Raw genomic sequence first — 19,103 nt, 5'->3', positions numbered from 1 at the left:
TGCAGAAGAAGTCATTGTGCTATTTTGAACAAGGGAAGGGAAGTTATTCCTGGCATCTTGGTCAATATTTAGCCCTCAATCAATGTCGCAAAAATAAAATCTGTTGGTCATCATCACATAGTTGCTTGAGAGAGCTTGATGGGTCTCAAATAGGCCACTGTGTTTCTGACATTACAACAACTACGCTACCCTGAACTGCTTCTTTAGCTCTGATGATCTTCACAAAGTCCAGTAGTGATGCCAAGCGCCAGATAAATGCAATCTTTCTGTGCTTATTGAGTCCTCATTTTATGATTAAGATGTCAGAAAAGTAATGTCAATGGAAGAGAGAGCAGGAAATCCATTATGAAAGAATACTGAAGGCAAAAGACAAAGGTTTTATACCAGTGACTCAGTCAGCTTTAGCACCAGGCTCTTATCTCCTGTTTAAATGTCATCATGCCGTTAGACTCTAACTCAAACAAAAACAAAAAAAAATCGGCATGAAGCGCATGGTCACAGAGACTGAATGAGGCAACTGATGCTATGCATCGACTTATTATCCACTCTGAATTACTGAGCTCACCAATTGTTCTGAGTGTCGGTACAAACAAGAGTAGCTGACAACAATAAACCCGATTTCTGAACATGCGCAGTAGGTTATACTGCATTGCGAATTAGCAAACATTCGCTGTTTCCCACTCTATCTAGAGTACTGCATTCGCTGCTAACAATGTGGTCTCCCCTACATTGGGGAAACGAAGCATAGACTGGGTAACCACTTCACAGAACATCTACAGTGTGCAAAAAGACCCTGAGCTTCCAATTTCCTGCCACTTCAATATCCCACCCTGCTCCCTTACCAACATCTCTGTCCCAGGTTTGCTGCAGTGTTCCAGCAAAACTCAGCACAAACTGGAAGGGCAGCACCTCATTTTCTGTTTGGGGACTCTACAGCCATCTGGATTCAGTGTCGAATTTAACAATATTAGGGTTTGAGGCCCCTACCACCAAACCCCACTACTACATAAAATCCATCATTAGCTACAAATAGTCCCCATTAGCAGCCATTCATTCTCCTAGGGTGACTGCTATCCAATCTTTTGTCCGCCAAAGGTTCTTCTCCCTCTTTAGGTTCCACCTCCACTTGTCACTTACTCCTTAACCCCTCTGACAGTCTGTCAATTTTCAGTCTCACTAGTCCCCACGGCATATTTCCCACAAACTGGACCTCTTTCTAGCTCACAATTAATAAAATTAACGAAAATTTCCCAAGCAGCCATCTTTTGGACAGACTTGAAAGAGGCCAAAGCGGTCAGATCAAACCCAATATTAAACGTCCCCAGGCATGACTGAAGGAAGGGCAGAGGGAAATTTCCCTGTGGTCCCAGTCCATATTACCCAATGTATTGACCCCTCAAATCTAATGGTTATCATACCTCGCTTTCTGGAGTTTTCGGTGTACAAACTGGTTGACATGTTTATGGCATTACAAGTGACAACACTTCTGAAGTACATCATTGGGTGCACCGTCCTGTGGGAAGTCAAATGTTTTTTTAAATGTATCCATGGTTAATGGAGGAATTGCTGGCTAGGCTGGTCAGTTTGCTGGGGCAACATATAATTTGGAAGGCAAATGGAATGTTATCTTTCATTGCTAAAAGGATTGAATTTAAAAGCAGGGAGATTATGTTGCAGCTGTATAGGTTGCTGGTGAGGCCACACTTGGAGTACTGCGTGCAGTTTTGGTCTCCTTACCTGAGGAAGGATGCACTGGCACTGGAGGGGGAGCAGAGGAGGTTCACTAGGTCGATTCTGGAGTTGAGGGGATTGGCGTGTGAGGACAGTGTAGACAGGGATTATATTCATTGGAGAAGAATGAGGGGAAATCTTACAGAAACATAAAATTATGAAGAGAATAGATAAGATAGAAGCAGGGAGGATGTTTCCACTGGCAGGTGAAAATAGAACAGGAAGGTAATTGGGGGGGGCAGGGGGCAGATTTAGGACTGAATTAAGAAGGAATTTCGTCACCCAGAGAGGGTTGTGAATCTGTGGAATTCCCTGCCCGGTGAAGTAGTTGAGGCTTCCTCATTGAATGTTTTTAAAGCGAAGATAGATAACATTTTGAATAGTAAAGGAATTAAGGGTTATGGTGAGAGGTTGGGTACGTGGAGCTGAGGCCATGAAAAGATCAGCCATGATCTTAGGGAATGGTGGAGTGGGCCCAAAAGGCCGGACGGCCTACTCCTGCTCCTTAATGTTCTTATTTATTGCTCGGAGAGCAATGAAGAGGTAACCATTCCGCTGGGAGTCTGGAATCACACGCACACCCAGACCAGGTAAAGATAGCAGATTTCCTTCCTTAAGTTTCGTGAACCAGATGACTTCTTACAATAATAATTGACAGTGGTTGCCATTAGCTCAGTTCTTCAGCCTACATTTTACCGAACACAGATTTTACCACATGCCATAGTGGGATTCAAACTCTCCGTTACCAGAAGCTTATAGTCTGGGCTCTGGATTCTCAGCCCAGTGACATTATCACCATGCCACGGAAAGTGCAATATATATGCTCCATTTCTTTTTAAAACGTGTATTGCTCAAGAAACATGAGGAGACCACTTGAGTTCTAGCAATCCCAGTCACTCAACGGCACACGTCGCCTGGTGATAGGTTACTCACGTGCTGTGAACACGGCTTGCCTCCTGGCGGGAAAGCGACAGGAAAATGCAGCCCTCGATGAGGTGGAATCATTTTCTTCTTCTTTAAAATGGTGTTCAACCAATGAGCGGTGATGCATCGCTTTCCTTCTCTCAAGGCCTAGTAACAGAAGGACAACGTTAAATGTTAAGAAAACAATGGTCCCAAAATGATGGTGTTGAAGTACTGCCAACAGGACATGCAAGACAATGAAAACAAAAGAGGGAAGATCATAACTCTGTGGCTACTGGACTAGGCTTCAACTGAGCTCATCAATGCTGCACTTAAGTTTCAAGTACACCATTGCCACTGAAACCCAGCCTGCCAAAGCTTGGTGAAGGATGCTGATAAATCTCAGGCCAACTGCATTGACCAGGAAGGTTACCAACACAGGAAACATCTGGAAATAAAACCTCCTATATCTGCAAACTCAACTTCGATATCAATGTGAAGCTCTTCACATTCTAAAGCCCATCCTCTTGGTTGGAGGAAACTGCAATTCTAAGAAATCCCAAAAGAATACTGTTTTGGACTGAGGTCAGGAGACAGAAATAAGGGGAAATAAATTGTCAGCTAGGAAAATGTTATGTTGAACAGCCTGCAGAAAGATGCAATCTATCCTTGTCTGTGTGCAGTTGAGTAAAGGCGAAAGCTGCGTGCTTTATTTGACAAAGAAGGTCATTAAAGGATGAATAACATTGATTGGGCTGGGTGGGGGAGGGGGGAGAGAACAGCGACGCTAATGAGTGGAATCGGAGGGGATGCGCTAAAAGGAATTAAAGTGGAAAGAAGAAATGCTTCATGGTGCAGAATGATTCAAATTAACTGCTTCAAATTCTAAAAGGATGCCTTCTATCATTGGAACTGCTGTGATCAATTCTCTCAAGAGTACAGGACTAACTAATGAGTCACAGTCAGGAACCGGAATTATTCTTTTGTCAAATGCTTCTGTAACAGTATTGACTGTGGCTCACCAGGGATCAACCAGAAAAGGTTAATTACATCCCAGAAAGGTTACCCAGTATCCCAAAATATTGAGATCAGATAGAACACCGTTGATATTAAATGGAAGTGTAACATTCAGATTTCTTCTTATTGTGGTTCTTGGCAAACACCATTGGCATTTGCAGTTCCTTCCCTCAAAATCGCCTTAACTTGGATGCGTCGCAGAAGTTTACAAAGACAAACCCATGTGGGACCAATAGTCCATGTTTCACACAAGTGTCCCGCCACTTTCCTTCATCTTGCTCTATCTAGACATCTGTCTATTCCTTCCTCCCTCAAGTATTTAACTGCGTTAGTGCTTGTTGCCTTCATTACTTCATGTGACCTGGGGGTGAATTTCCCATTCTGAGTAAATCAAGGTCTCTCTCAAATTCCTGACTGGATTTGAGAGTGATTGATTAATATTTAATCATGTATAGTATTGGACTCTCACTCCCAAATTACATTGGCTTCAGGCTACCAGGACCAAAAATTACATTTTTTTTTCATTCTGCTTACTCTTACAGATAGAAGATTATCCCACAATTATGGGCCAACAGTTTTAAGAATGGAAGAATGAGGAGCAGGAGGAGGCAATTCAGCCCCTTGAGCCTGCTCCGCCATTTAATAAAATCATGCCTGATCTCATCTCTGCTTCAACTCCTCTTTCCTACCAGTTCCCCACAATCCTTCAACCCATTTTTAGAATTCCCCCCTATTTTTGCCAAATAAAATCTCCAATGCCCTGCCTCTACAAACTTCACTGGTTTTCCAGTAAATTGAACAACCCTACTCACTTTGCTTCCTAAAGTTAACGTCAGTACATCCCACCTCTATCCACCTACCCACCCAATAACATTATGAATCTAAATGTAATTAAATGCCCATTAAGAAAAACAACATGGGAATGATCACTAAAAATAACTAACGTCCTCTGGGGTCACCCAAGGATGGAAACTTGTCTATTTCTGCATTTGTTTTTAATTTGAGTCAGACCAAGCAGTCCATGCTGACCATGTTCCCAAACTAGACCCATCTACCTGCGCTTGGCCCATATCCCTCCCAACCTTTCCCACCCATGTACTTATCCAAATATCTTTTAAACATTGTAACTGTACCCATATCCATCACTTCTTCTGGAAGTTTATTTCACACTCTAACCATTCTCCGTAAAAATAAATTTGCCCCTCAGGTCCTTTTCAAGTCTTTCAGGTGGTGTTTTGCTTGCTCTTAAAATACACTTGACTTTAGGACACTTCATCACAGAACTGAGGTCCAACACACCTAGTCATGTGCCATTTAACTAATCAAACAAGCTCCACAACTGTTTCTTCTAACACCAACACTCTAAGCACCAACTTGAAATTACTCCACACGTATGTTACTTAATGGCGAAATCAACATAAAGCCAGTGAAGTCTAACTTGCCAATCTTAAATTCCATTTCAATCTCAGTAAGACCACTTCTCAATATCCACAGCATCACCCCACAAGGAATCACCAACATTTATCATTCAGAAGCCTGAATCCCTCCCAATTTGGCATCAACAATATATCATGGAAGCTGCTTTATGGATAGAGCTGTCAGTCAATAATACAATCCAACAGATTACCATTGTCCTCAGATTGGAGGAGGAGTAACAGTCTTGGATTACCATACAGGCTTGGTATTGAAGACAAAAGTGTTCAACAAGGTTCCGAAAGATAGATTGATTATAAAAGTTAGATCACCTGAAGTACAGTCATTCAGATACAAAATTAGCTCTGAGGTAAAAGACAGTGGTGGAGGAAAGTTGTTTTGCAGTATGGAGTCCTGTGATTAGTGGTGTGCCACAAGGATCAGTGCTGGGTGCATTGTTTTTTGTCATTTATATAAATGATTTGGATGTGAACATAAAAAGGTATAGTTAGCAAATTTGCAGATGACACCAAAATTGGAGGTGTAGTGGACAGCGAAGGAGGTTACCTCAGATGACAACAGGATCTTGATCAGATGGGTCAATGGGCTGAGAAGTAGTAGATGGATTAAATCTAGATACATGTGAGATACTGCATTTTGGAAAGGCAAATCAGAGCAGGACTTATATACTTAATGGTAAGGTCCTAGGGAGTGTTGCTGAACAAAGAGACCTTGGAGTCGTAGGCTCATAGCTCTTTGAAAGTAAAGTCGCAAGTAGACAGAATAGTAAAGGCAGTATTTGGTATGTTTTCCTTTACTGGTCAGAGCATGGAGTATAGGAGTTGGGAGATTATGCTGCAGCTGTATAGGACATTGGTCAGACCACTTTTGGAATACTGCCTGCATTTTTGATCCCCTGGCTCTAGGAAGGAAGTTGTGAAACTTGAAAGCGCTCAGAAAAGATTTGCAAGGACATTGCCAGGAATGGTGGGTTTGAGCTATAGGAAGAGGCGGAGGCTATTTTCTCTGAAGCGTCAGAGACTGAGAAGTGACTTTATAAGATCTTGAGGGGCATAGATAGAGTGAATAATCAAGATGTTTTCCTCAGGGTAAGCAAGTCCAAAACTGGAGGGCATTGGTTTAGGGTGAGAGGAGAAAGATTAAACAGGGACCTCTGGGCTAATAGAACATAGAACATAGAACAATACAGCACAGAACAGGCCCTTCGGCCCATGATGTTGTGCCGAACATCTATCCTAGATTAAGCACCCATCCATGTACCTATCCAATTGCCGCTTAAAGGTCGCCAATGATTCTGACTCTACCACTCCCACGGGCAATGCATTCCATGCCCCCATCACTCTCTGGGTAAAGAACCCACCCCTGACATCTCCCCTATACCTTCCACCCTTCACCTTAAATTTATGTCCCCTTGTAACACTCTGTTGTACCTGGGGAAAAAGTTTCTGACTGTCTACTCTATCTATTCCTCTGATCATCTTATAAACCTCTATCAAGTCACCCCTCATCCTTCGCCGTTCCAACGAGAAAAGGCCGAGAACTCTCAATCTATCCTCGTATGACCTATTCTCCATTCCAGGCAACATCCTGGTAAATCTTCTCTGCACCCTCTCCAAAGCTTCCACATCTTTCCTAAAGTGAGGCGACCAGAACTGCACACAGTACTCCAAATGTGGCCAAACCAAAGTCCTGTACAGCTGCAACATCACTTCACGACTCTTGAATTCAATCCCTCTGCTAATGAACGGTAATACACCATAGGCCTTCTTACAAGCTCTATCCACCTGAGTGGCAACTTTCAAAGATCTATGTACATAGGCCCCAAGGTCCCTCTGTTCCTCCACCTGACTAAGAACCCTACCGTTAACCCTGTATTCCGCATTCTTATTTGTTCTTCCAAAATGGACAACCTCACACTTGGCAGGGTTGAACGCCATCTGCCACTCCTCAGCCCAGCTCTGCATCATATCTAAGTCCCTTTGCAGCCGACAACAGCCCTCCTCACTGTCCACAACTCCACCAATCTTCGTATCATCTGCAAATTTACTGACCCACCCTACGACTCCCTCATCCAAGTCATTAATAAAAATTACAAACAGCAGAGGACCCAGAACTGATCCCTGCGGAACTCCACTTGTAACTGGGCTCCAGGCTGAATATTTACCATCTACCATCACTCTCTGACTTCGACCGGTTAGCCAGTTTTCTATCCAATTGGCCAAATTTCCCTCTATCCCATGCCCCCTGACTTTCCGCATAAGCCTACCATGGGGAACCTTATCAAATACCTTACTAAAATCTATGTACACTACATCCACTGCTCTACCCTCATCCACATGGTTGGTCACATCCTCAAAGAATTCAATAAGACTAGTAAGGCAAGACCTACCTTCACAAATCCGTGCTGGCTGTCCCTAATCAAGCAGTGTCTTTCCAGATATTCATAAATCCTATCCCTCAGGACCCTTTCCATTACTTTGCCTACCACAGAAGTAAGACTAACTGGCCTGTAATTCCCGGGGTTATCTCTATTCCCTTTTTTGAACAGGGGCACAACATTCGCTACTCTCCAGTCCCCTGGTACCACCCCCGTTGACAGTGAAGACGAAAAGATCATTGCCAACGGTACTGCAATTTCCTCTCTTGCTTCCCACATAATCCTAGGATATATCCCGTCAGGCCCGGGGGACTTGTCTATCCTCAAGTTGCTTAAAATGTCCAACACATCTTCCTTCCTAACAAGTATCTCTTCTAGCTTACCAGTCCGTTTCACACTCTCCTCTTCAACAATACGGTCCCTCTCGTTCGTAAATACTGAAGAAAAGTACTCATTCAAGACCTCTCCTATCTCTTCCGACTCAATACACAATCTCCCACTACTGTCCTTGATCGGACCTACCCTCGTTCTCGTCATTCTCATGTTTCTCACATACGCATAAAATGCCTTGGGGTTATCCTTGATCCTATCCGCCAAGGATTTTTCATGCCCTCTCTTAGCTCTCCTAATCCCTTTCTTCAGGTCCCTTCTGGCTATCCTGTATCCCTCCACTGCTCTGTCCGAACCCTGTTTCCTCAACCTTATGTAAGCCTCCTTCTTCCTCTTTACTAGACATTCAACCTCCCTTGTCAACCAAGGCTCCCTCACACGACCATTTCTTTCCTGCCTGATAGCTACATACATATCAAGGACACGTCGTATCTGCTCCTTGAAAAAGTTCCACATCCTTCCCTGACAGCCTATGCTCCCAACTTATGCTCCTCAAATCCTGTCTTACAGCATCGTAATTTCCCTTCCCCCAATTGTAAAATCTACCCTGTTGTGCGCACCTATCTCTCTCCATAACCAAGATGAAAGTCACAGAATTGTGGTCACCATCACCAAAATGTTCACCCACTAACAAGCCCATCACTTGTCCCGGTTCATTACCGAGTACCAAATCCAATATGGCCTCCCCTCTGGTTGGACAATCTACATACTGAGTTAGAAAAGCTTCCTGGACACACTGCACAAACACCGCCCCATCCAATCTACTTGATCTAAAGAGCTTCCAATCAATATTTGGGAAGTTGAAGTCGCCCATGACTACTACCCTGTGGCTTCTGCACCTTTCCAAAATCTGTTTCCCAATCTGTTTCTCCACATCTCTGCTGCTATTGGGGGGCCTATAGTAAACATCCAACAAGGTGACTGCTCCTTTCCTATTTCTGACTTCAGCCCATACTACCTCCAAAGGCAGATCCCCCTCGAACTTCCTTTCTGCAGCCGTTATACCATTCCTAATTAGCAATGCCACCCCTCCTCCTTTTTTACCACCCTCCCTAATCTTACTGAAACATCTGTAACCAGGAACCTCCAACAACCATTCCTGTCCCTCATCTATCCATGTTTCCGTGATGGCCACAACATCATAGTCCCAGGTACCGATCCACGCCTTAAGTTCACCCACCTTATTTCTGATACTCCTTGCGTTGAAGTATACGCACTTGAGCCCATCTCTGTGTCTGCAAGTATTCCCTGTCCGTGCTACCTTCTCACTGCCTCCCTACATTCTTGGACATCCTGACAAACAGCTAGCTTACTTGCTGGACTACAAGTCCGGATCCCATCCCCCTGCCAAATTAGTTTAAACCTCCCCGAAGAGTGTTAGCAAACCTCCCCCCCCAGGATATTGGTGCTCTTCTGGTTCAGGTGCAACCCGTCCTGTTTGTACAGGTCCCACCTTTCCCAGAATGCAGTCCAATTGTCCAAATATCTGAAGCCCTCCCTCCTACACCATCCTTGCAGCCACGTGTTCAACTGCACTCTCTCCCTATTCCTTGCCTCACTGTCACTAATGTTTTGACAGATGGTGGTGTGTACGGACAGAGCTGCCAGAGGAAGTGGAGGAGGCTGATACAATTACAACATTTAAAAGGCATTTGGAGGAGATCATGAAAAGGAAGGGTTTAGAGGGTCAAGTGCTGGCAAATGTGACTAGATTAATTTAGGATATCTGGTCAGCACAGACGAGTTGGACAAAAGGGTCTGTTTCCATGCTGTATACCTATGACTTTATGAATGTAGCTAAACCCAGACTAGTTTCTACAAAACTGAGCTCTGAAAAAAAAAATGCCATAACCTCGAAGCATCATTCGGGCCACAAACGCTTGTTTACTTTTCATTAGTTTCCCTTCTGTATCCCTCACCTCAAGGTGATTTCGGAAACACTTCCCTCTGAGATTTTTCACTCTGCAGTAAGGTGGCTTTCACACCAATTGCTCTGGATTCTCAATGAAATGGGAAGTGGCCAAATAGGGTTTAAAACAAGAGCCTTTCTTTTCGGCGTTCGGACAGTCCACTCTTCGTCCAAACTACACTGTTCTTTCCCTCCTCAAAATACCAGAGGAACATGCATTGCTACAGCCTCAATTCTTCCTGTAAGTGCCTTTTCTGGACGAACTGATCCATGCAACTATGGAAGCGTGGTATCTGGTACTTCAGAATAAACTCCAAAATTTCTCAAAATGTTATTCCCTTGAAGCATTCAGATATTCCACAATCTGAGCACCATCCAGCAGTTAATTGGCACTGAATTGAGTTTTCTTTTTTTAGTCAGAGTGGTTGGTAACTGGAGAGGAGTGGTGACCTGGGAAGTATAGGAAAGGCAGACTGTGCTTCGGACTTCCCTCAGATGGAGGGAAAGAGTCGGACTCTTTCGAAAAACATGCACAATGTCACGTTAGCAGGCTTTAAGCACGATATCAACACCAACCTGTGGACGAACACCAACTAGTGTAGAGAGTGAGGACCAAAACATTGTCACTAACATCCCTTACCTGCATCTGCCTCCACTTCCCCACTGTCACAGCAATTAGCAGTCTAGGCAGCTGCACAAGTGCCAGAAAATGACCAATCTACCCAACCACCCCGTGGCTCAACACTTTAACTCTCCCTCCCACTCCACCGAGGACATGCAGGTCCTTGGACTCCTCCACCGGCAGAACATAACAACACGACGGCTGGAGGAGGAGCGCCTCATCTTCCGCCTGGGAACCCTCCAACCACAAGGTATGAATTCAGATTTCTCCAGTTTCCTCATTTCCCCTCCCCCCCACCTTGTCTCAGTCGGTTCCCTCAACTCAGCACCGCCCTCCTAACCTGCAATCTCCTTCCTGACCTCTCCGCCCCCCACCCCACTCCGGCCTATCACCCTCACCTTGACCTCCTTCCACCTATCCCACCTCCATCGCCCCTCCCCCAAGTCCCTCCTCCCTACCTTTTATCTTAGCCTGCTTGGCTACTCTCTCTCATTCCTGATGAAGGGCTTATGCTCGAAACGTCGAATTCCCTATTCCTGAGATGCTGCCTAACCTGCTGTGCTTTAACCAGCAACACATTTTCAACCAGAAAATGACCATCTCAATGGTACTGAATAGGCCACTTACATCATCCTAGGAGGTACAAGTGCTGAAAGACTGAACTGGACTAACCATTTGATCGCTGTGGCAACAAGAGCAGACTAAAGCCTTATCACCATCTACAAGACGCAAGTCAGGGAACATGACAGGATAACTAGGAGAAAGTGAGGACTGCAGATGCTGGAGATCAGCGTCGACAGTGGTGCTGGAAAAGCACAGCAGGTCAGGCAGCATCCAAGGGGCAGCAGAGTCGACGTTTCAGGCAAGAGCCCTTCATCAGCAATATCATCAGGATTCCTGATGAAGGGCTTTTGCCCGAAACGGAGATTTTCCTGCTCCTCTGATGCTGCCTGACATGATTGGATATGCTCTAATTGCCCAGATGCTCCAACAAGACTACAGACTCCCCAACTTGGAGAAAGTGAGGACTGCAGATGCTGGGGATCAGAACTTAAAAATGCGTTGCTGGAAAAGCGCAGCAGGTCAGGCAGTATCAAAGGAGAAGGAGAATCGACGTTTCGGGAATAAGCCCTTCATCAGGAATGAGGAGGGTGTGCCAAGCAGGCTAAGATAAAAGGTAGGGATGAAGGATTTGGGGGAGGGACGTTGGGAATGCGATAGGTGGAATAAGGTTAAGGTAAGGGTGATAGGCCGGAGAGGTCGGGAAGAAGATTGCAGGTCAAGACAGCGGTGCTGAGTCTGAGGATTGGGACTGAGAAAAGGTTGGGGGGGGGGGGGGGGGGGGGGGGGGGAAAGAGAAGGGAAATAAGGAAGCTGGAGAAATCTGCATTCATCCCTTGTGGTTGGAGGGTTCCTAGGCAGAAGATGAGTCGCTCTTCCTCCAGGCATCGTGTTGCCATGGTCTGGCGATGGAGGCGGCCAAGGACCTGCATGTCCTTGGCAGAGTGGGAGGGGGAGTTAAAAGTGTTCAGCCACGGGGCGGTTGGGTTAGTTGGTGCGGGTGTCCTAGAGGTGTTCTGAAACGTTACGCAAGTAGGCGGCCTGTCTCCCCAATGTATAGGGTGCAACGGATGGAGTAAATGGTGAGTGTGGAGGTGCAGGAGAATTTCTGATGGATATTGTAGGATCCCTTGGGGCCTTGGAGGGAAGTGAGGGGGGAGGTGTGGGTTTTGCATTTTTTGCAGTTGCAGGGGAAGGTGCCGGAGTGGAGGTTGGGTTGGTGGGGGGGTGTGGATCTGACAAGGGAGTCACGGAGGGATTGGTCTTTCTGGAATGCTGATAGGGGTGGGGAGGGAAATATACCCCTGGCGGTGAGGTCCGTTTGGAGGTGGCGGAAATGACGAAGGATGATCCGATGTATCTGGAGGTTGGTGGGGTGGAAGGTGAGGACGAGTGGGGTTCTGTCCTGATGGCGACTGGAGGGGCGGGGTTCAAGGGCGGAGGAGCGGGAAGTGGAGGAGATGCGGTGGAGAGCATCGTCAACCACGTCTGAGGGGAAATTGTGGTCTTTGAAAAAGGAAGCCACCTGGGTTGTTCGGTATTGAAATTAGTCCTCCTGGGAACAGATGCGGCGGAGACAAAGGAATTGGGAATGTGGGATGGCATTTTTACAGGGTGCAGGGTGGGAAGAGGTGTAATCTAGGTAGCTGTGGGAGTCAGTCGGTTTATAGTATACGTCTGTGTTGAGTCGGTCGTCCGAGATAGAGATGGAGAGGTCTAGGAAGGGGAGGGAGGAGTCTGAGACGATCCAGATAAATTTGAGGTCGGGGTGGAAGGTGTTGGTAAAGTGGATGAACTGTTCAACCTCCTCGTAGGAGCACAGTCATCAATGTAGCGGAGGAAAAGGTGGGGAGTGGTGCCAGTGCAGCTGCGGAAGATGGACTGTTCCACATATCCAATGAAGAGGCAGGCATAGCTAGGCCCATACTGTGCCCATGGCTACTCCTTTGGTTTGGAGGAAGTGGGAGGATTGGAAGGAGAAGTTGTTAAGAGTGAGGACCAGTTCAGTCAGTTGAAGGAGGGTGTCAGTGGAAGGGTACTGGTTGGTTCGGCGGGAAAGGAAGAGGTGGAGGCTTTGAGGCCTTCGTGATGGGGGATGGAGGTGTGTAGGGACTGGATGTCCATGATGACGATAAGGCGTTGGTGGCCGGGGAAGCAAAAATCATGGAGGAGGTGGAGGGCATGGGTGGTGTCCCAAATGTAGGTGGGGAGTTCTTAGACTAAGGGGGACAGGACCGTGTCAAGGTATGCAGAAATTAGTTCGGTGGGGCAGGAGCAGGCTGAGACAATGGGTCGCCGGGGCAGTCAGGTTTGTGGATTTTGGGCAGGAGGTAGAAACGGGCGGTGCGGGGTTGTGGGATTATGAGGTTGGAGGCAGTGGATGGGAGATCTCCTGAGGTGATGAGGTTATGGATGGTCTGGGAGATGATGGTTTGGTGGCGGAGACTCCCCAAGGTGCTAGAGCCAATATCACTCTCTGACCCAGTTTCCTTACCGGGCACACTAACACAAACTGTCCAAAGCAGAGACTGAAACACCTTGTCAATGGATCAACTCATGCTATCCACTCAGCGCAGAAACTCTTCAACAACATTAAGATCGACGATGAAGAAATCATGGTTTCATTTGACCTCACAGCAGTTTACCTCCATTGACATACCACTGGAGGAAGAACCATCCACAGCACAGCTGAAAGAACTGGAAACGTTGACCCCCAACACAATATACTCAAACCACTTGACTTATGCCTCACCACTTACTTCAGCTTCAACTGCCAAGTATATCAACAATGGCACACCCATGGGACCACCCATATCAGGGCTTCGAGCCAAAGCAGTCATGGAAAGACTAGAACCCACAGCCCTCCCCATAATCCAACCCAAACTATTGTCATCAAATGTACAAGCTAGAAAAAACACAACAGCCCATCAACACCACATTCACTGGAGAGCAGGAAAACAACAATCGACTCCCATTGCGAGTCATCACTGTAGAACGATGGGCAGCACGGTGGCACAGTGGTTAGCACTGCTGCCTCACAGCGCCTGTAGACCCGGGTTCAATTCCCGACTCAGGCGACTGACTGTGTGGAGTTTGCACGTTCTCCCCGTGTCTGCGTGGGTTTCCTCCGGGTGCTCCGGTTTCCTCCCACAGTCCAAAGATGTGCGGGTCAGGTGAATTGGCCAAGCTAAATTGCCCGTAGTGTTAGGTAAGGGGTAAATGTAGGGGTATGGGTGGGTTGCGCTTCGGCGGGTCGGTGTGGACTTGTTGGGCCGAAGGGCCTGTTTCCACACTAAGTCTAATCTAAAAAAAAAACGAAGGACTGATGGAGAATTTGTACCAAAGGTATACAGAAAGGCCACCCACAGAATCAAATCCTCAGCCACAACGGCAACCACCCCAATGTCCATGAATGGAGCTGTGCCAGGACATTTAAGACAAGCTACTCCGCACGGCAACACCAGAATGATGCAAGAATAAGGACGAATGCCTATACAAGCTCGTCACAAACAATTGATACCCGAACGGCTTCATCCGCCAATGCCTATCGGACAGCTAACACCAGAGAGACACCGTATGTCCCAACACACTAGTCACCCCACCCTATATCAAAAACCTATCAGAAATAACAACTAGGAATCATGACACAGGGCCACACTACACCAGCTACTCACGAACAAAACACCCCATACCCGTATTGTGCAGGACCAACGTGATACCACAAAATTCCATCTAACAACTGCGACAAATATTACATCGGACATACCAGCAGAAAACTAACAATCCAGATACATGAACACCAACTAGCAGCAAAACAGGATGGCCAATTCTCCCTCGTTTCAACACACGCAGACGAAGAGGACTACCAGTTTGACTGGGACAATGTAACGATCCTAGGACAAGCTAACCAAAGGCACGCACAGGAATTCGTAGAGGCCTGGTTTTCAATCCGCAATAACATCAACAAGCATGTCGACATAGATCCCACTTACAAACCACTGCATAGGAAAACCGGAAGTGACAGCACCCACCTTAACAGACCAGGGCAAATATCAGAGTGGAATTACAACGTTTCACTTACGTCGCGTTGATGTTGTTACCTATCGTGCTGATGAAACGTTTGCACGACAATGCACCAGCTCAGTGGGCTAACCTGTAACCACACGTGCCCCCCTAGTCTTGAAATCCCCCATCCTCAGGAAAAGACAACTACTATGAACTCTATCTTTACCCCTCATTATTTTATAAACTTCTATCACATTGCCTCTCAACCTCCTGCACTCTACAGAAAAAGTCCCAGCTTATCCAAATTTTCTTTATAACCTAAACATTCCATGCCTGGCAACATCCTGGTAAATCTCTTCAGAACCCTCTCCATCTTAATAATATCCTGCCTATAACTGGGCGACCAGCACTGACACAGTCTTCCAGAAGAGGTCTCACCAATGTCCTGTACTACCTCAACATGACTTCCCAACTCCTATACTCAAAGGACTGAGCAATGAAGGCAAGTGTGCCAAACACCTTTAACTACCCTGTCTATATGCGATGCAAATTTTAAAGAATTACGTACCAGAATAAAGAGGTCCTTCTGTCCTGTAACACTACCCAAGGCCTTAGCCTGGTTTGTTGTACCAACATGCAATAACTTGCATTTATCCAGATTGAACTCCATTTGCTATTTTTCAGCCCATTGATCAAGATCCCTTTGCAATCTCAGAAAACCTTCTTCACTGTCTATTATGCCACCACTTTTGGTGTCGTCTACAAAGTTACTAACCATGTCTCTATATTCGCATCCAAATCATTTTTAAAAAAAAAATGACATATAAAAGAGGACCCAGAACTCATCCCTGTGGAACACCACTGGTAACAGACCTCCAGTCCAAAAAGCAACTCTCCCCACTATTCTGTCTCCCGCCATTTAAGCCAATTATGTATTCAATTGGCGAGCTCACCCTAAATCCCATGTGACCCAACTTTAGTCTACCATGCTGAACCCTGTCAAAGGTTTTACTAAAATCCAAATAAACAATATTTACTGCTCTGTCGTCATCAATCTTCTTGATAGCTTCCTCAAAAAACTCAAGTTTGTGGGACATGATTTTCCTCACACAAAACCATGCTGACTATCCCTCATCAATTTTTGCCTTTATAAAACATAGGATTTATGAACATTTTGAATCACCTCCAACAATTTGCCCACAACCAAACAGTTTACCCACTCACAGGTCTATAGTTTTCTGGTTTTCCCCTACAACCTTTTTTTGACACAAAGGTACATTAGCCATCCTCCAGAAATCAGGCACCTCACCCATAGTTATGGATGATGCAAATATTTCTGCAAGGGATCTCGCAATTTCCTCCCTTACTTCCCACAACATTCTGGGATACTTTAGATCAGGTCCCAGAGATTTATCCAAAGATCCTCTGATAGCGCCTTCCAAACCCATGACCACTTCCATCTAGAAGGATAAGATACATGAGAACACCACCACCTGCAAGTCCTCTTCCCAACAACCCACCATCCTGACTTGGAAATATATCGCTGGTCCCTCGGTGTCATTAGGTCAAATCATGGAACTCACTCCCAAGTGCATTGTGGGTCAATCCAGGGTACATGGACTGCAGCAATTCAAGAAGACAGCTCACCATCGCCTTCTCAAGGGCAACTAGGGACGGGCAATAAATGCTGGCACATCGGTCATGAATATATTAAACAATCTTGCTTGGACTGTACAGGAGATTGGTCAAAGCACAATTACAGTACTGTGTGCAGTACTGGTTTATTTACCCGAGGAAGGATATTATTGCCATTGAGGGAGTGCAAAAAAGATTCACCTGACATGGGATTGTCCCATGAATAGAGATTTGGGAAACTGGGCCTGTATTCTCTTTCTCTCAGAACATTCCTACTTAACTTTGTATCCTCTTATCAACCTGACCATTACTTGAATTGTATACACACTTGAATGCAAAGGCTTATTCAAAGCTTCTTGCAAACTGGAACACACTACACCGGTGGAGCTTTTGCAGATTTGCTGCAACTGGACAGCCCAACACGGCAGAGTTTCTGTTAACTCTGAAACTGAAGCTGAAGCTGGCAAAGAAAATAAAACAGAGTTTTAACATTTCATCTTCTCACTTCCTTCTCAACTAACCTTGCAGTGAATGCGCAAACCTCTCCAACCATAACTCCCACTCAGCAGCTTTTAAAAAGAGTCACCAGCAATAAGCCAAGGGACCCTGAGACACAGCAACAATTCCAAAAGGAACTATTACAAGCTTTAGTGCTTGAGCATGGATTCAAATGTGCTTGAACACAGGGGTCACTGTTCTGTGGGGGAGTGCCATTCAATTATGGCGCATCAACTACGGTTGAAAAACTATTAGCCAAGTTACTCAATAAACTTAGGGGAAAGCCTTGTGAGACAGCCTCTGCAGAACAAAGTGGACAGGTAATTGTGCAGCTGACCCTACAACGCAGTTTGTCTAATGAAGTACTGAACTGGCAAAAAGTTTTATGCATGATCACTCACTGAACACAGGAGGTGCAGCATCAGTTAACCTCCAATCTCTCACTGTTGCTGACTAGTTCAGTGCTGAGTCATGGCTGTTTGACCTGCACCTGTGAGGAATGGATTTTAAGATTAGTCAGAGTACTGTCACACTCATGTCATTTAGTGAAGAAAGGGATCTTTGGTACACTCAATTAAGAGGGAAAGGAAGATCCTTAGTTCACTTACTCATTCTCCTTGAGAGACAGAGCACTCTGTTTGTATTTTATAGAACATAGCACTTAGGGATAAAGGGCCTGAGGTGAAAGCTGGACAAGGGTATGGTGTTGGATGAGCAGCTGAGATCACAGGCTCAAAGAGCTAGATCAACTACACTTGCCTACTTTATCATTGGATATTAATTCAGATTTTATTGTCGTGTGTACTCAAGTACAGATGCGCAGGAGTACAGTGAGAAGTGTACAATGTCACCACACACAGTCCCATCTTACGTACAAAGGTACCTTTTGTTTCTTTTTTTTTAAAAACTACTTTGCACCCAAGTTAAAAAGTTAAGCATTACAGGCCATTATAGTATAAAAATAAAGAAATTAAGGTAATAGTTAATATTATCTTTCTTAATATAAACTAGAAAGATAAAGAAATCAAGTTAAAAGCTTGTTTGACTGTTTAGCCATAATACAGCCCCAAGTTCCTCCACTTAGCTCACTCTTTGGGAGACCTCAGCTATCTGTTCTCAATGCGGCCGCCACCACAGACTGGGGGACTTCCCTCAACGCTCACTTCTCCCGCGTTAGGCTCAATTCCAAATGACAAAAATCCATGCCCTGGACCGGACGAATATGACTGGCTCCTCAAATCCCAAGCATCTCCCCTAAATATTTCCCCACTGCAGATTCATGACGGCATTCAAACCACAGTCAAAGCTCAGAATGAGACGCAAGTTACTGGTCATGATCTGCTGAAAGACTGACCCAGCAGCAGGTTTTGAAATTATTAAATGGCGCAAGTTGATATTCTGTAAATCAAATAAGGCCAAAAAGAAACTTATGCAGGGAAACCAGGAGGAAGCCTTCCATCACATTGCTTGTACTGACATTCCACGGCTTTAGGAAGTAAAATACAGCAACCTACAGCAGCACAGAGCTGGAAATATGCATCGATATGTAAATTGGGGAAATTATCAGGATGTTACATTCCTACTATTTTACTCTCAACATCTGGATGGAAATACCAGAGGCAAAATGTTATGAAGGATTGATTTTACTCATGCACCAATTACATAGCAAAGAATCGGAGATTGAAGATAATACATTTATTAAACAAATTGGTGAACAGTAATGAGCCATCAAAAGATGTTGCATTAAAAACTAATTTCTTTCATCAATACAGCGCTCAAAACAAGCTGGGAGGCTGAGTGAGGCTGCATAATGTTTTCACAAAACTAGCTTGATAACATGCATGTAACGAAGGGAAAAGGCAAGTAAATGTCTGTGCACTTACCTGGGTGTACATATTGCTGACCTGACTTTCACACAGAAGGTGTGTGCATCTATTGGTCAGGGTGGGATCTACAATTCCACCATGGGCTTGGATAATCTGGACAATAAACATAAAAACACATCATTTATACACCATATG

At 45.3% G+C, this 19,103-nt stretch overlaps 1 protein-coding gene across 1 annotated transcript in view; it reads right to left on the bottom strand.

Moving 5' to 3' along the window:
- Nucleotides 1-19,103, bottom strand: part of paxip1 (PAX interacting (with transcription-activation domain) protein 1) — a 118,583-nt gene that overhangs the window by 34,044 nt on the left and 65,436 nt on the right. Inside the window, exons 9-10 of the mRNA XM_060825136.1 lie at nt 18,966-19,061; nt 2,665-2,802 (exon numbers count right to left, since the gene is read on the bottom strand). Coding sequence (XP_060681119.1) covers nt 2,665-2,802; nt 18,966-19,061 — 234 coding nt within the window. The remainder of the gene's footprint in view (nt 1-2,664; nt 2,803-18,965; nt 19,062-19,103) is intronic.

Source organism: Hemiscyllium ocellatum, chromosome 5, assembly GCF_020745735.1.
Source record: "Hemiscyllium ocellatum isolate sHemOce1 chromosome 5, sHemOce1.pat.X.cur, whole genome shotgun sequence".
Taxonomy (NCBI): domain Eukaryota; kingdom Metazoa; phylum Chordata; class Chondrichthyes; order Orectolobiformes; family Hemiscylliidae; genus Hemiscyllium; species Hemiscyllium ocellatum.
This window is presented reverse-complemented; position numbering and strand designations above follow the sequence as displayed.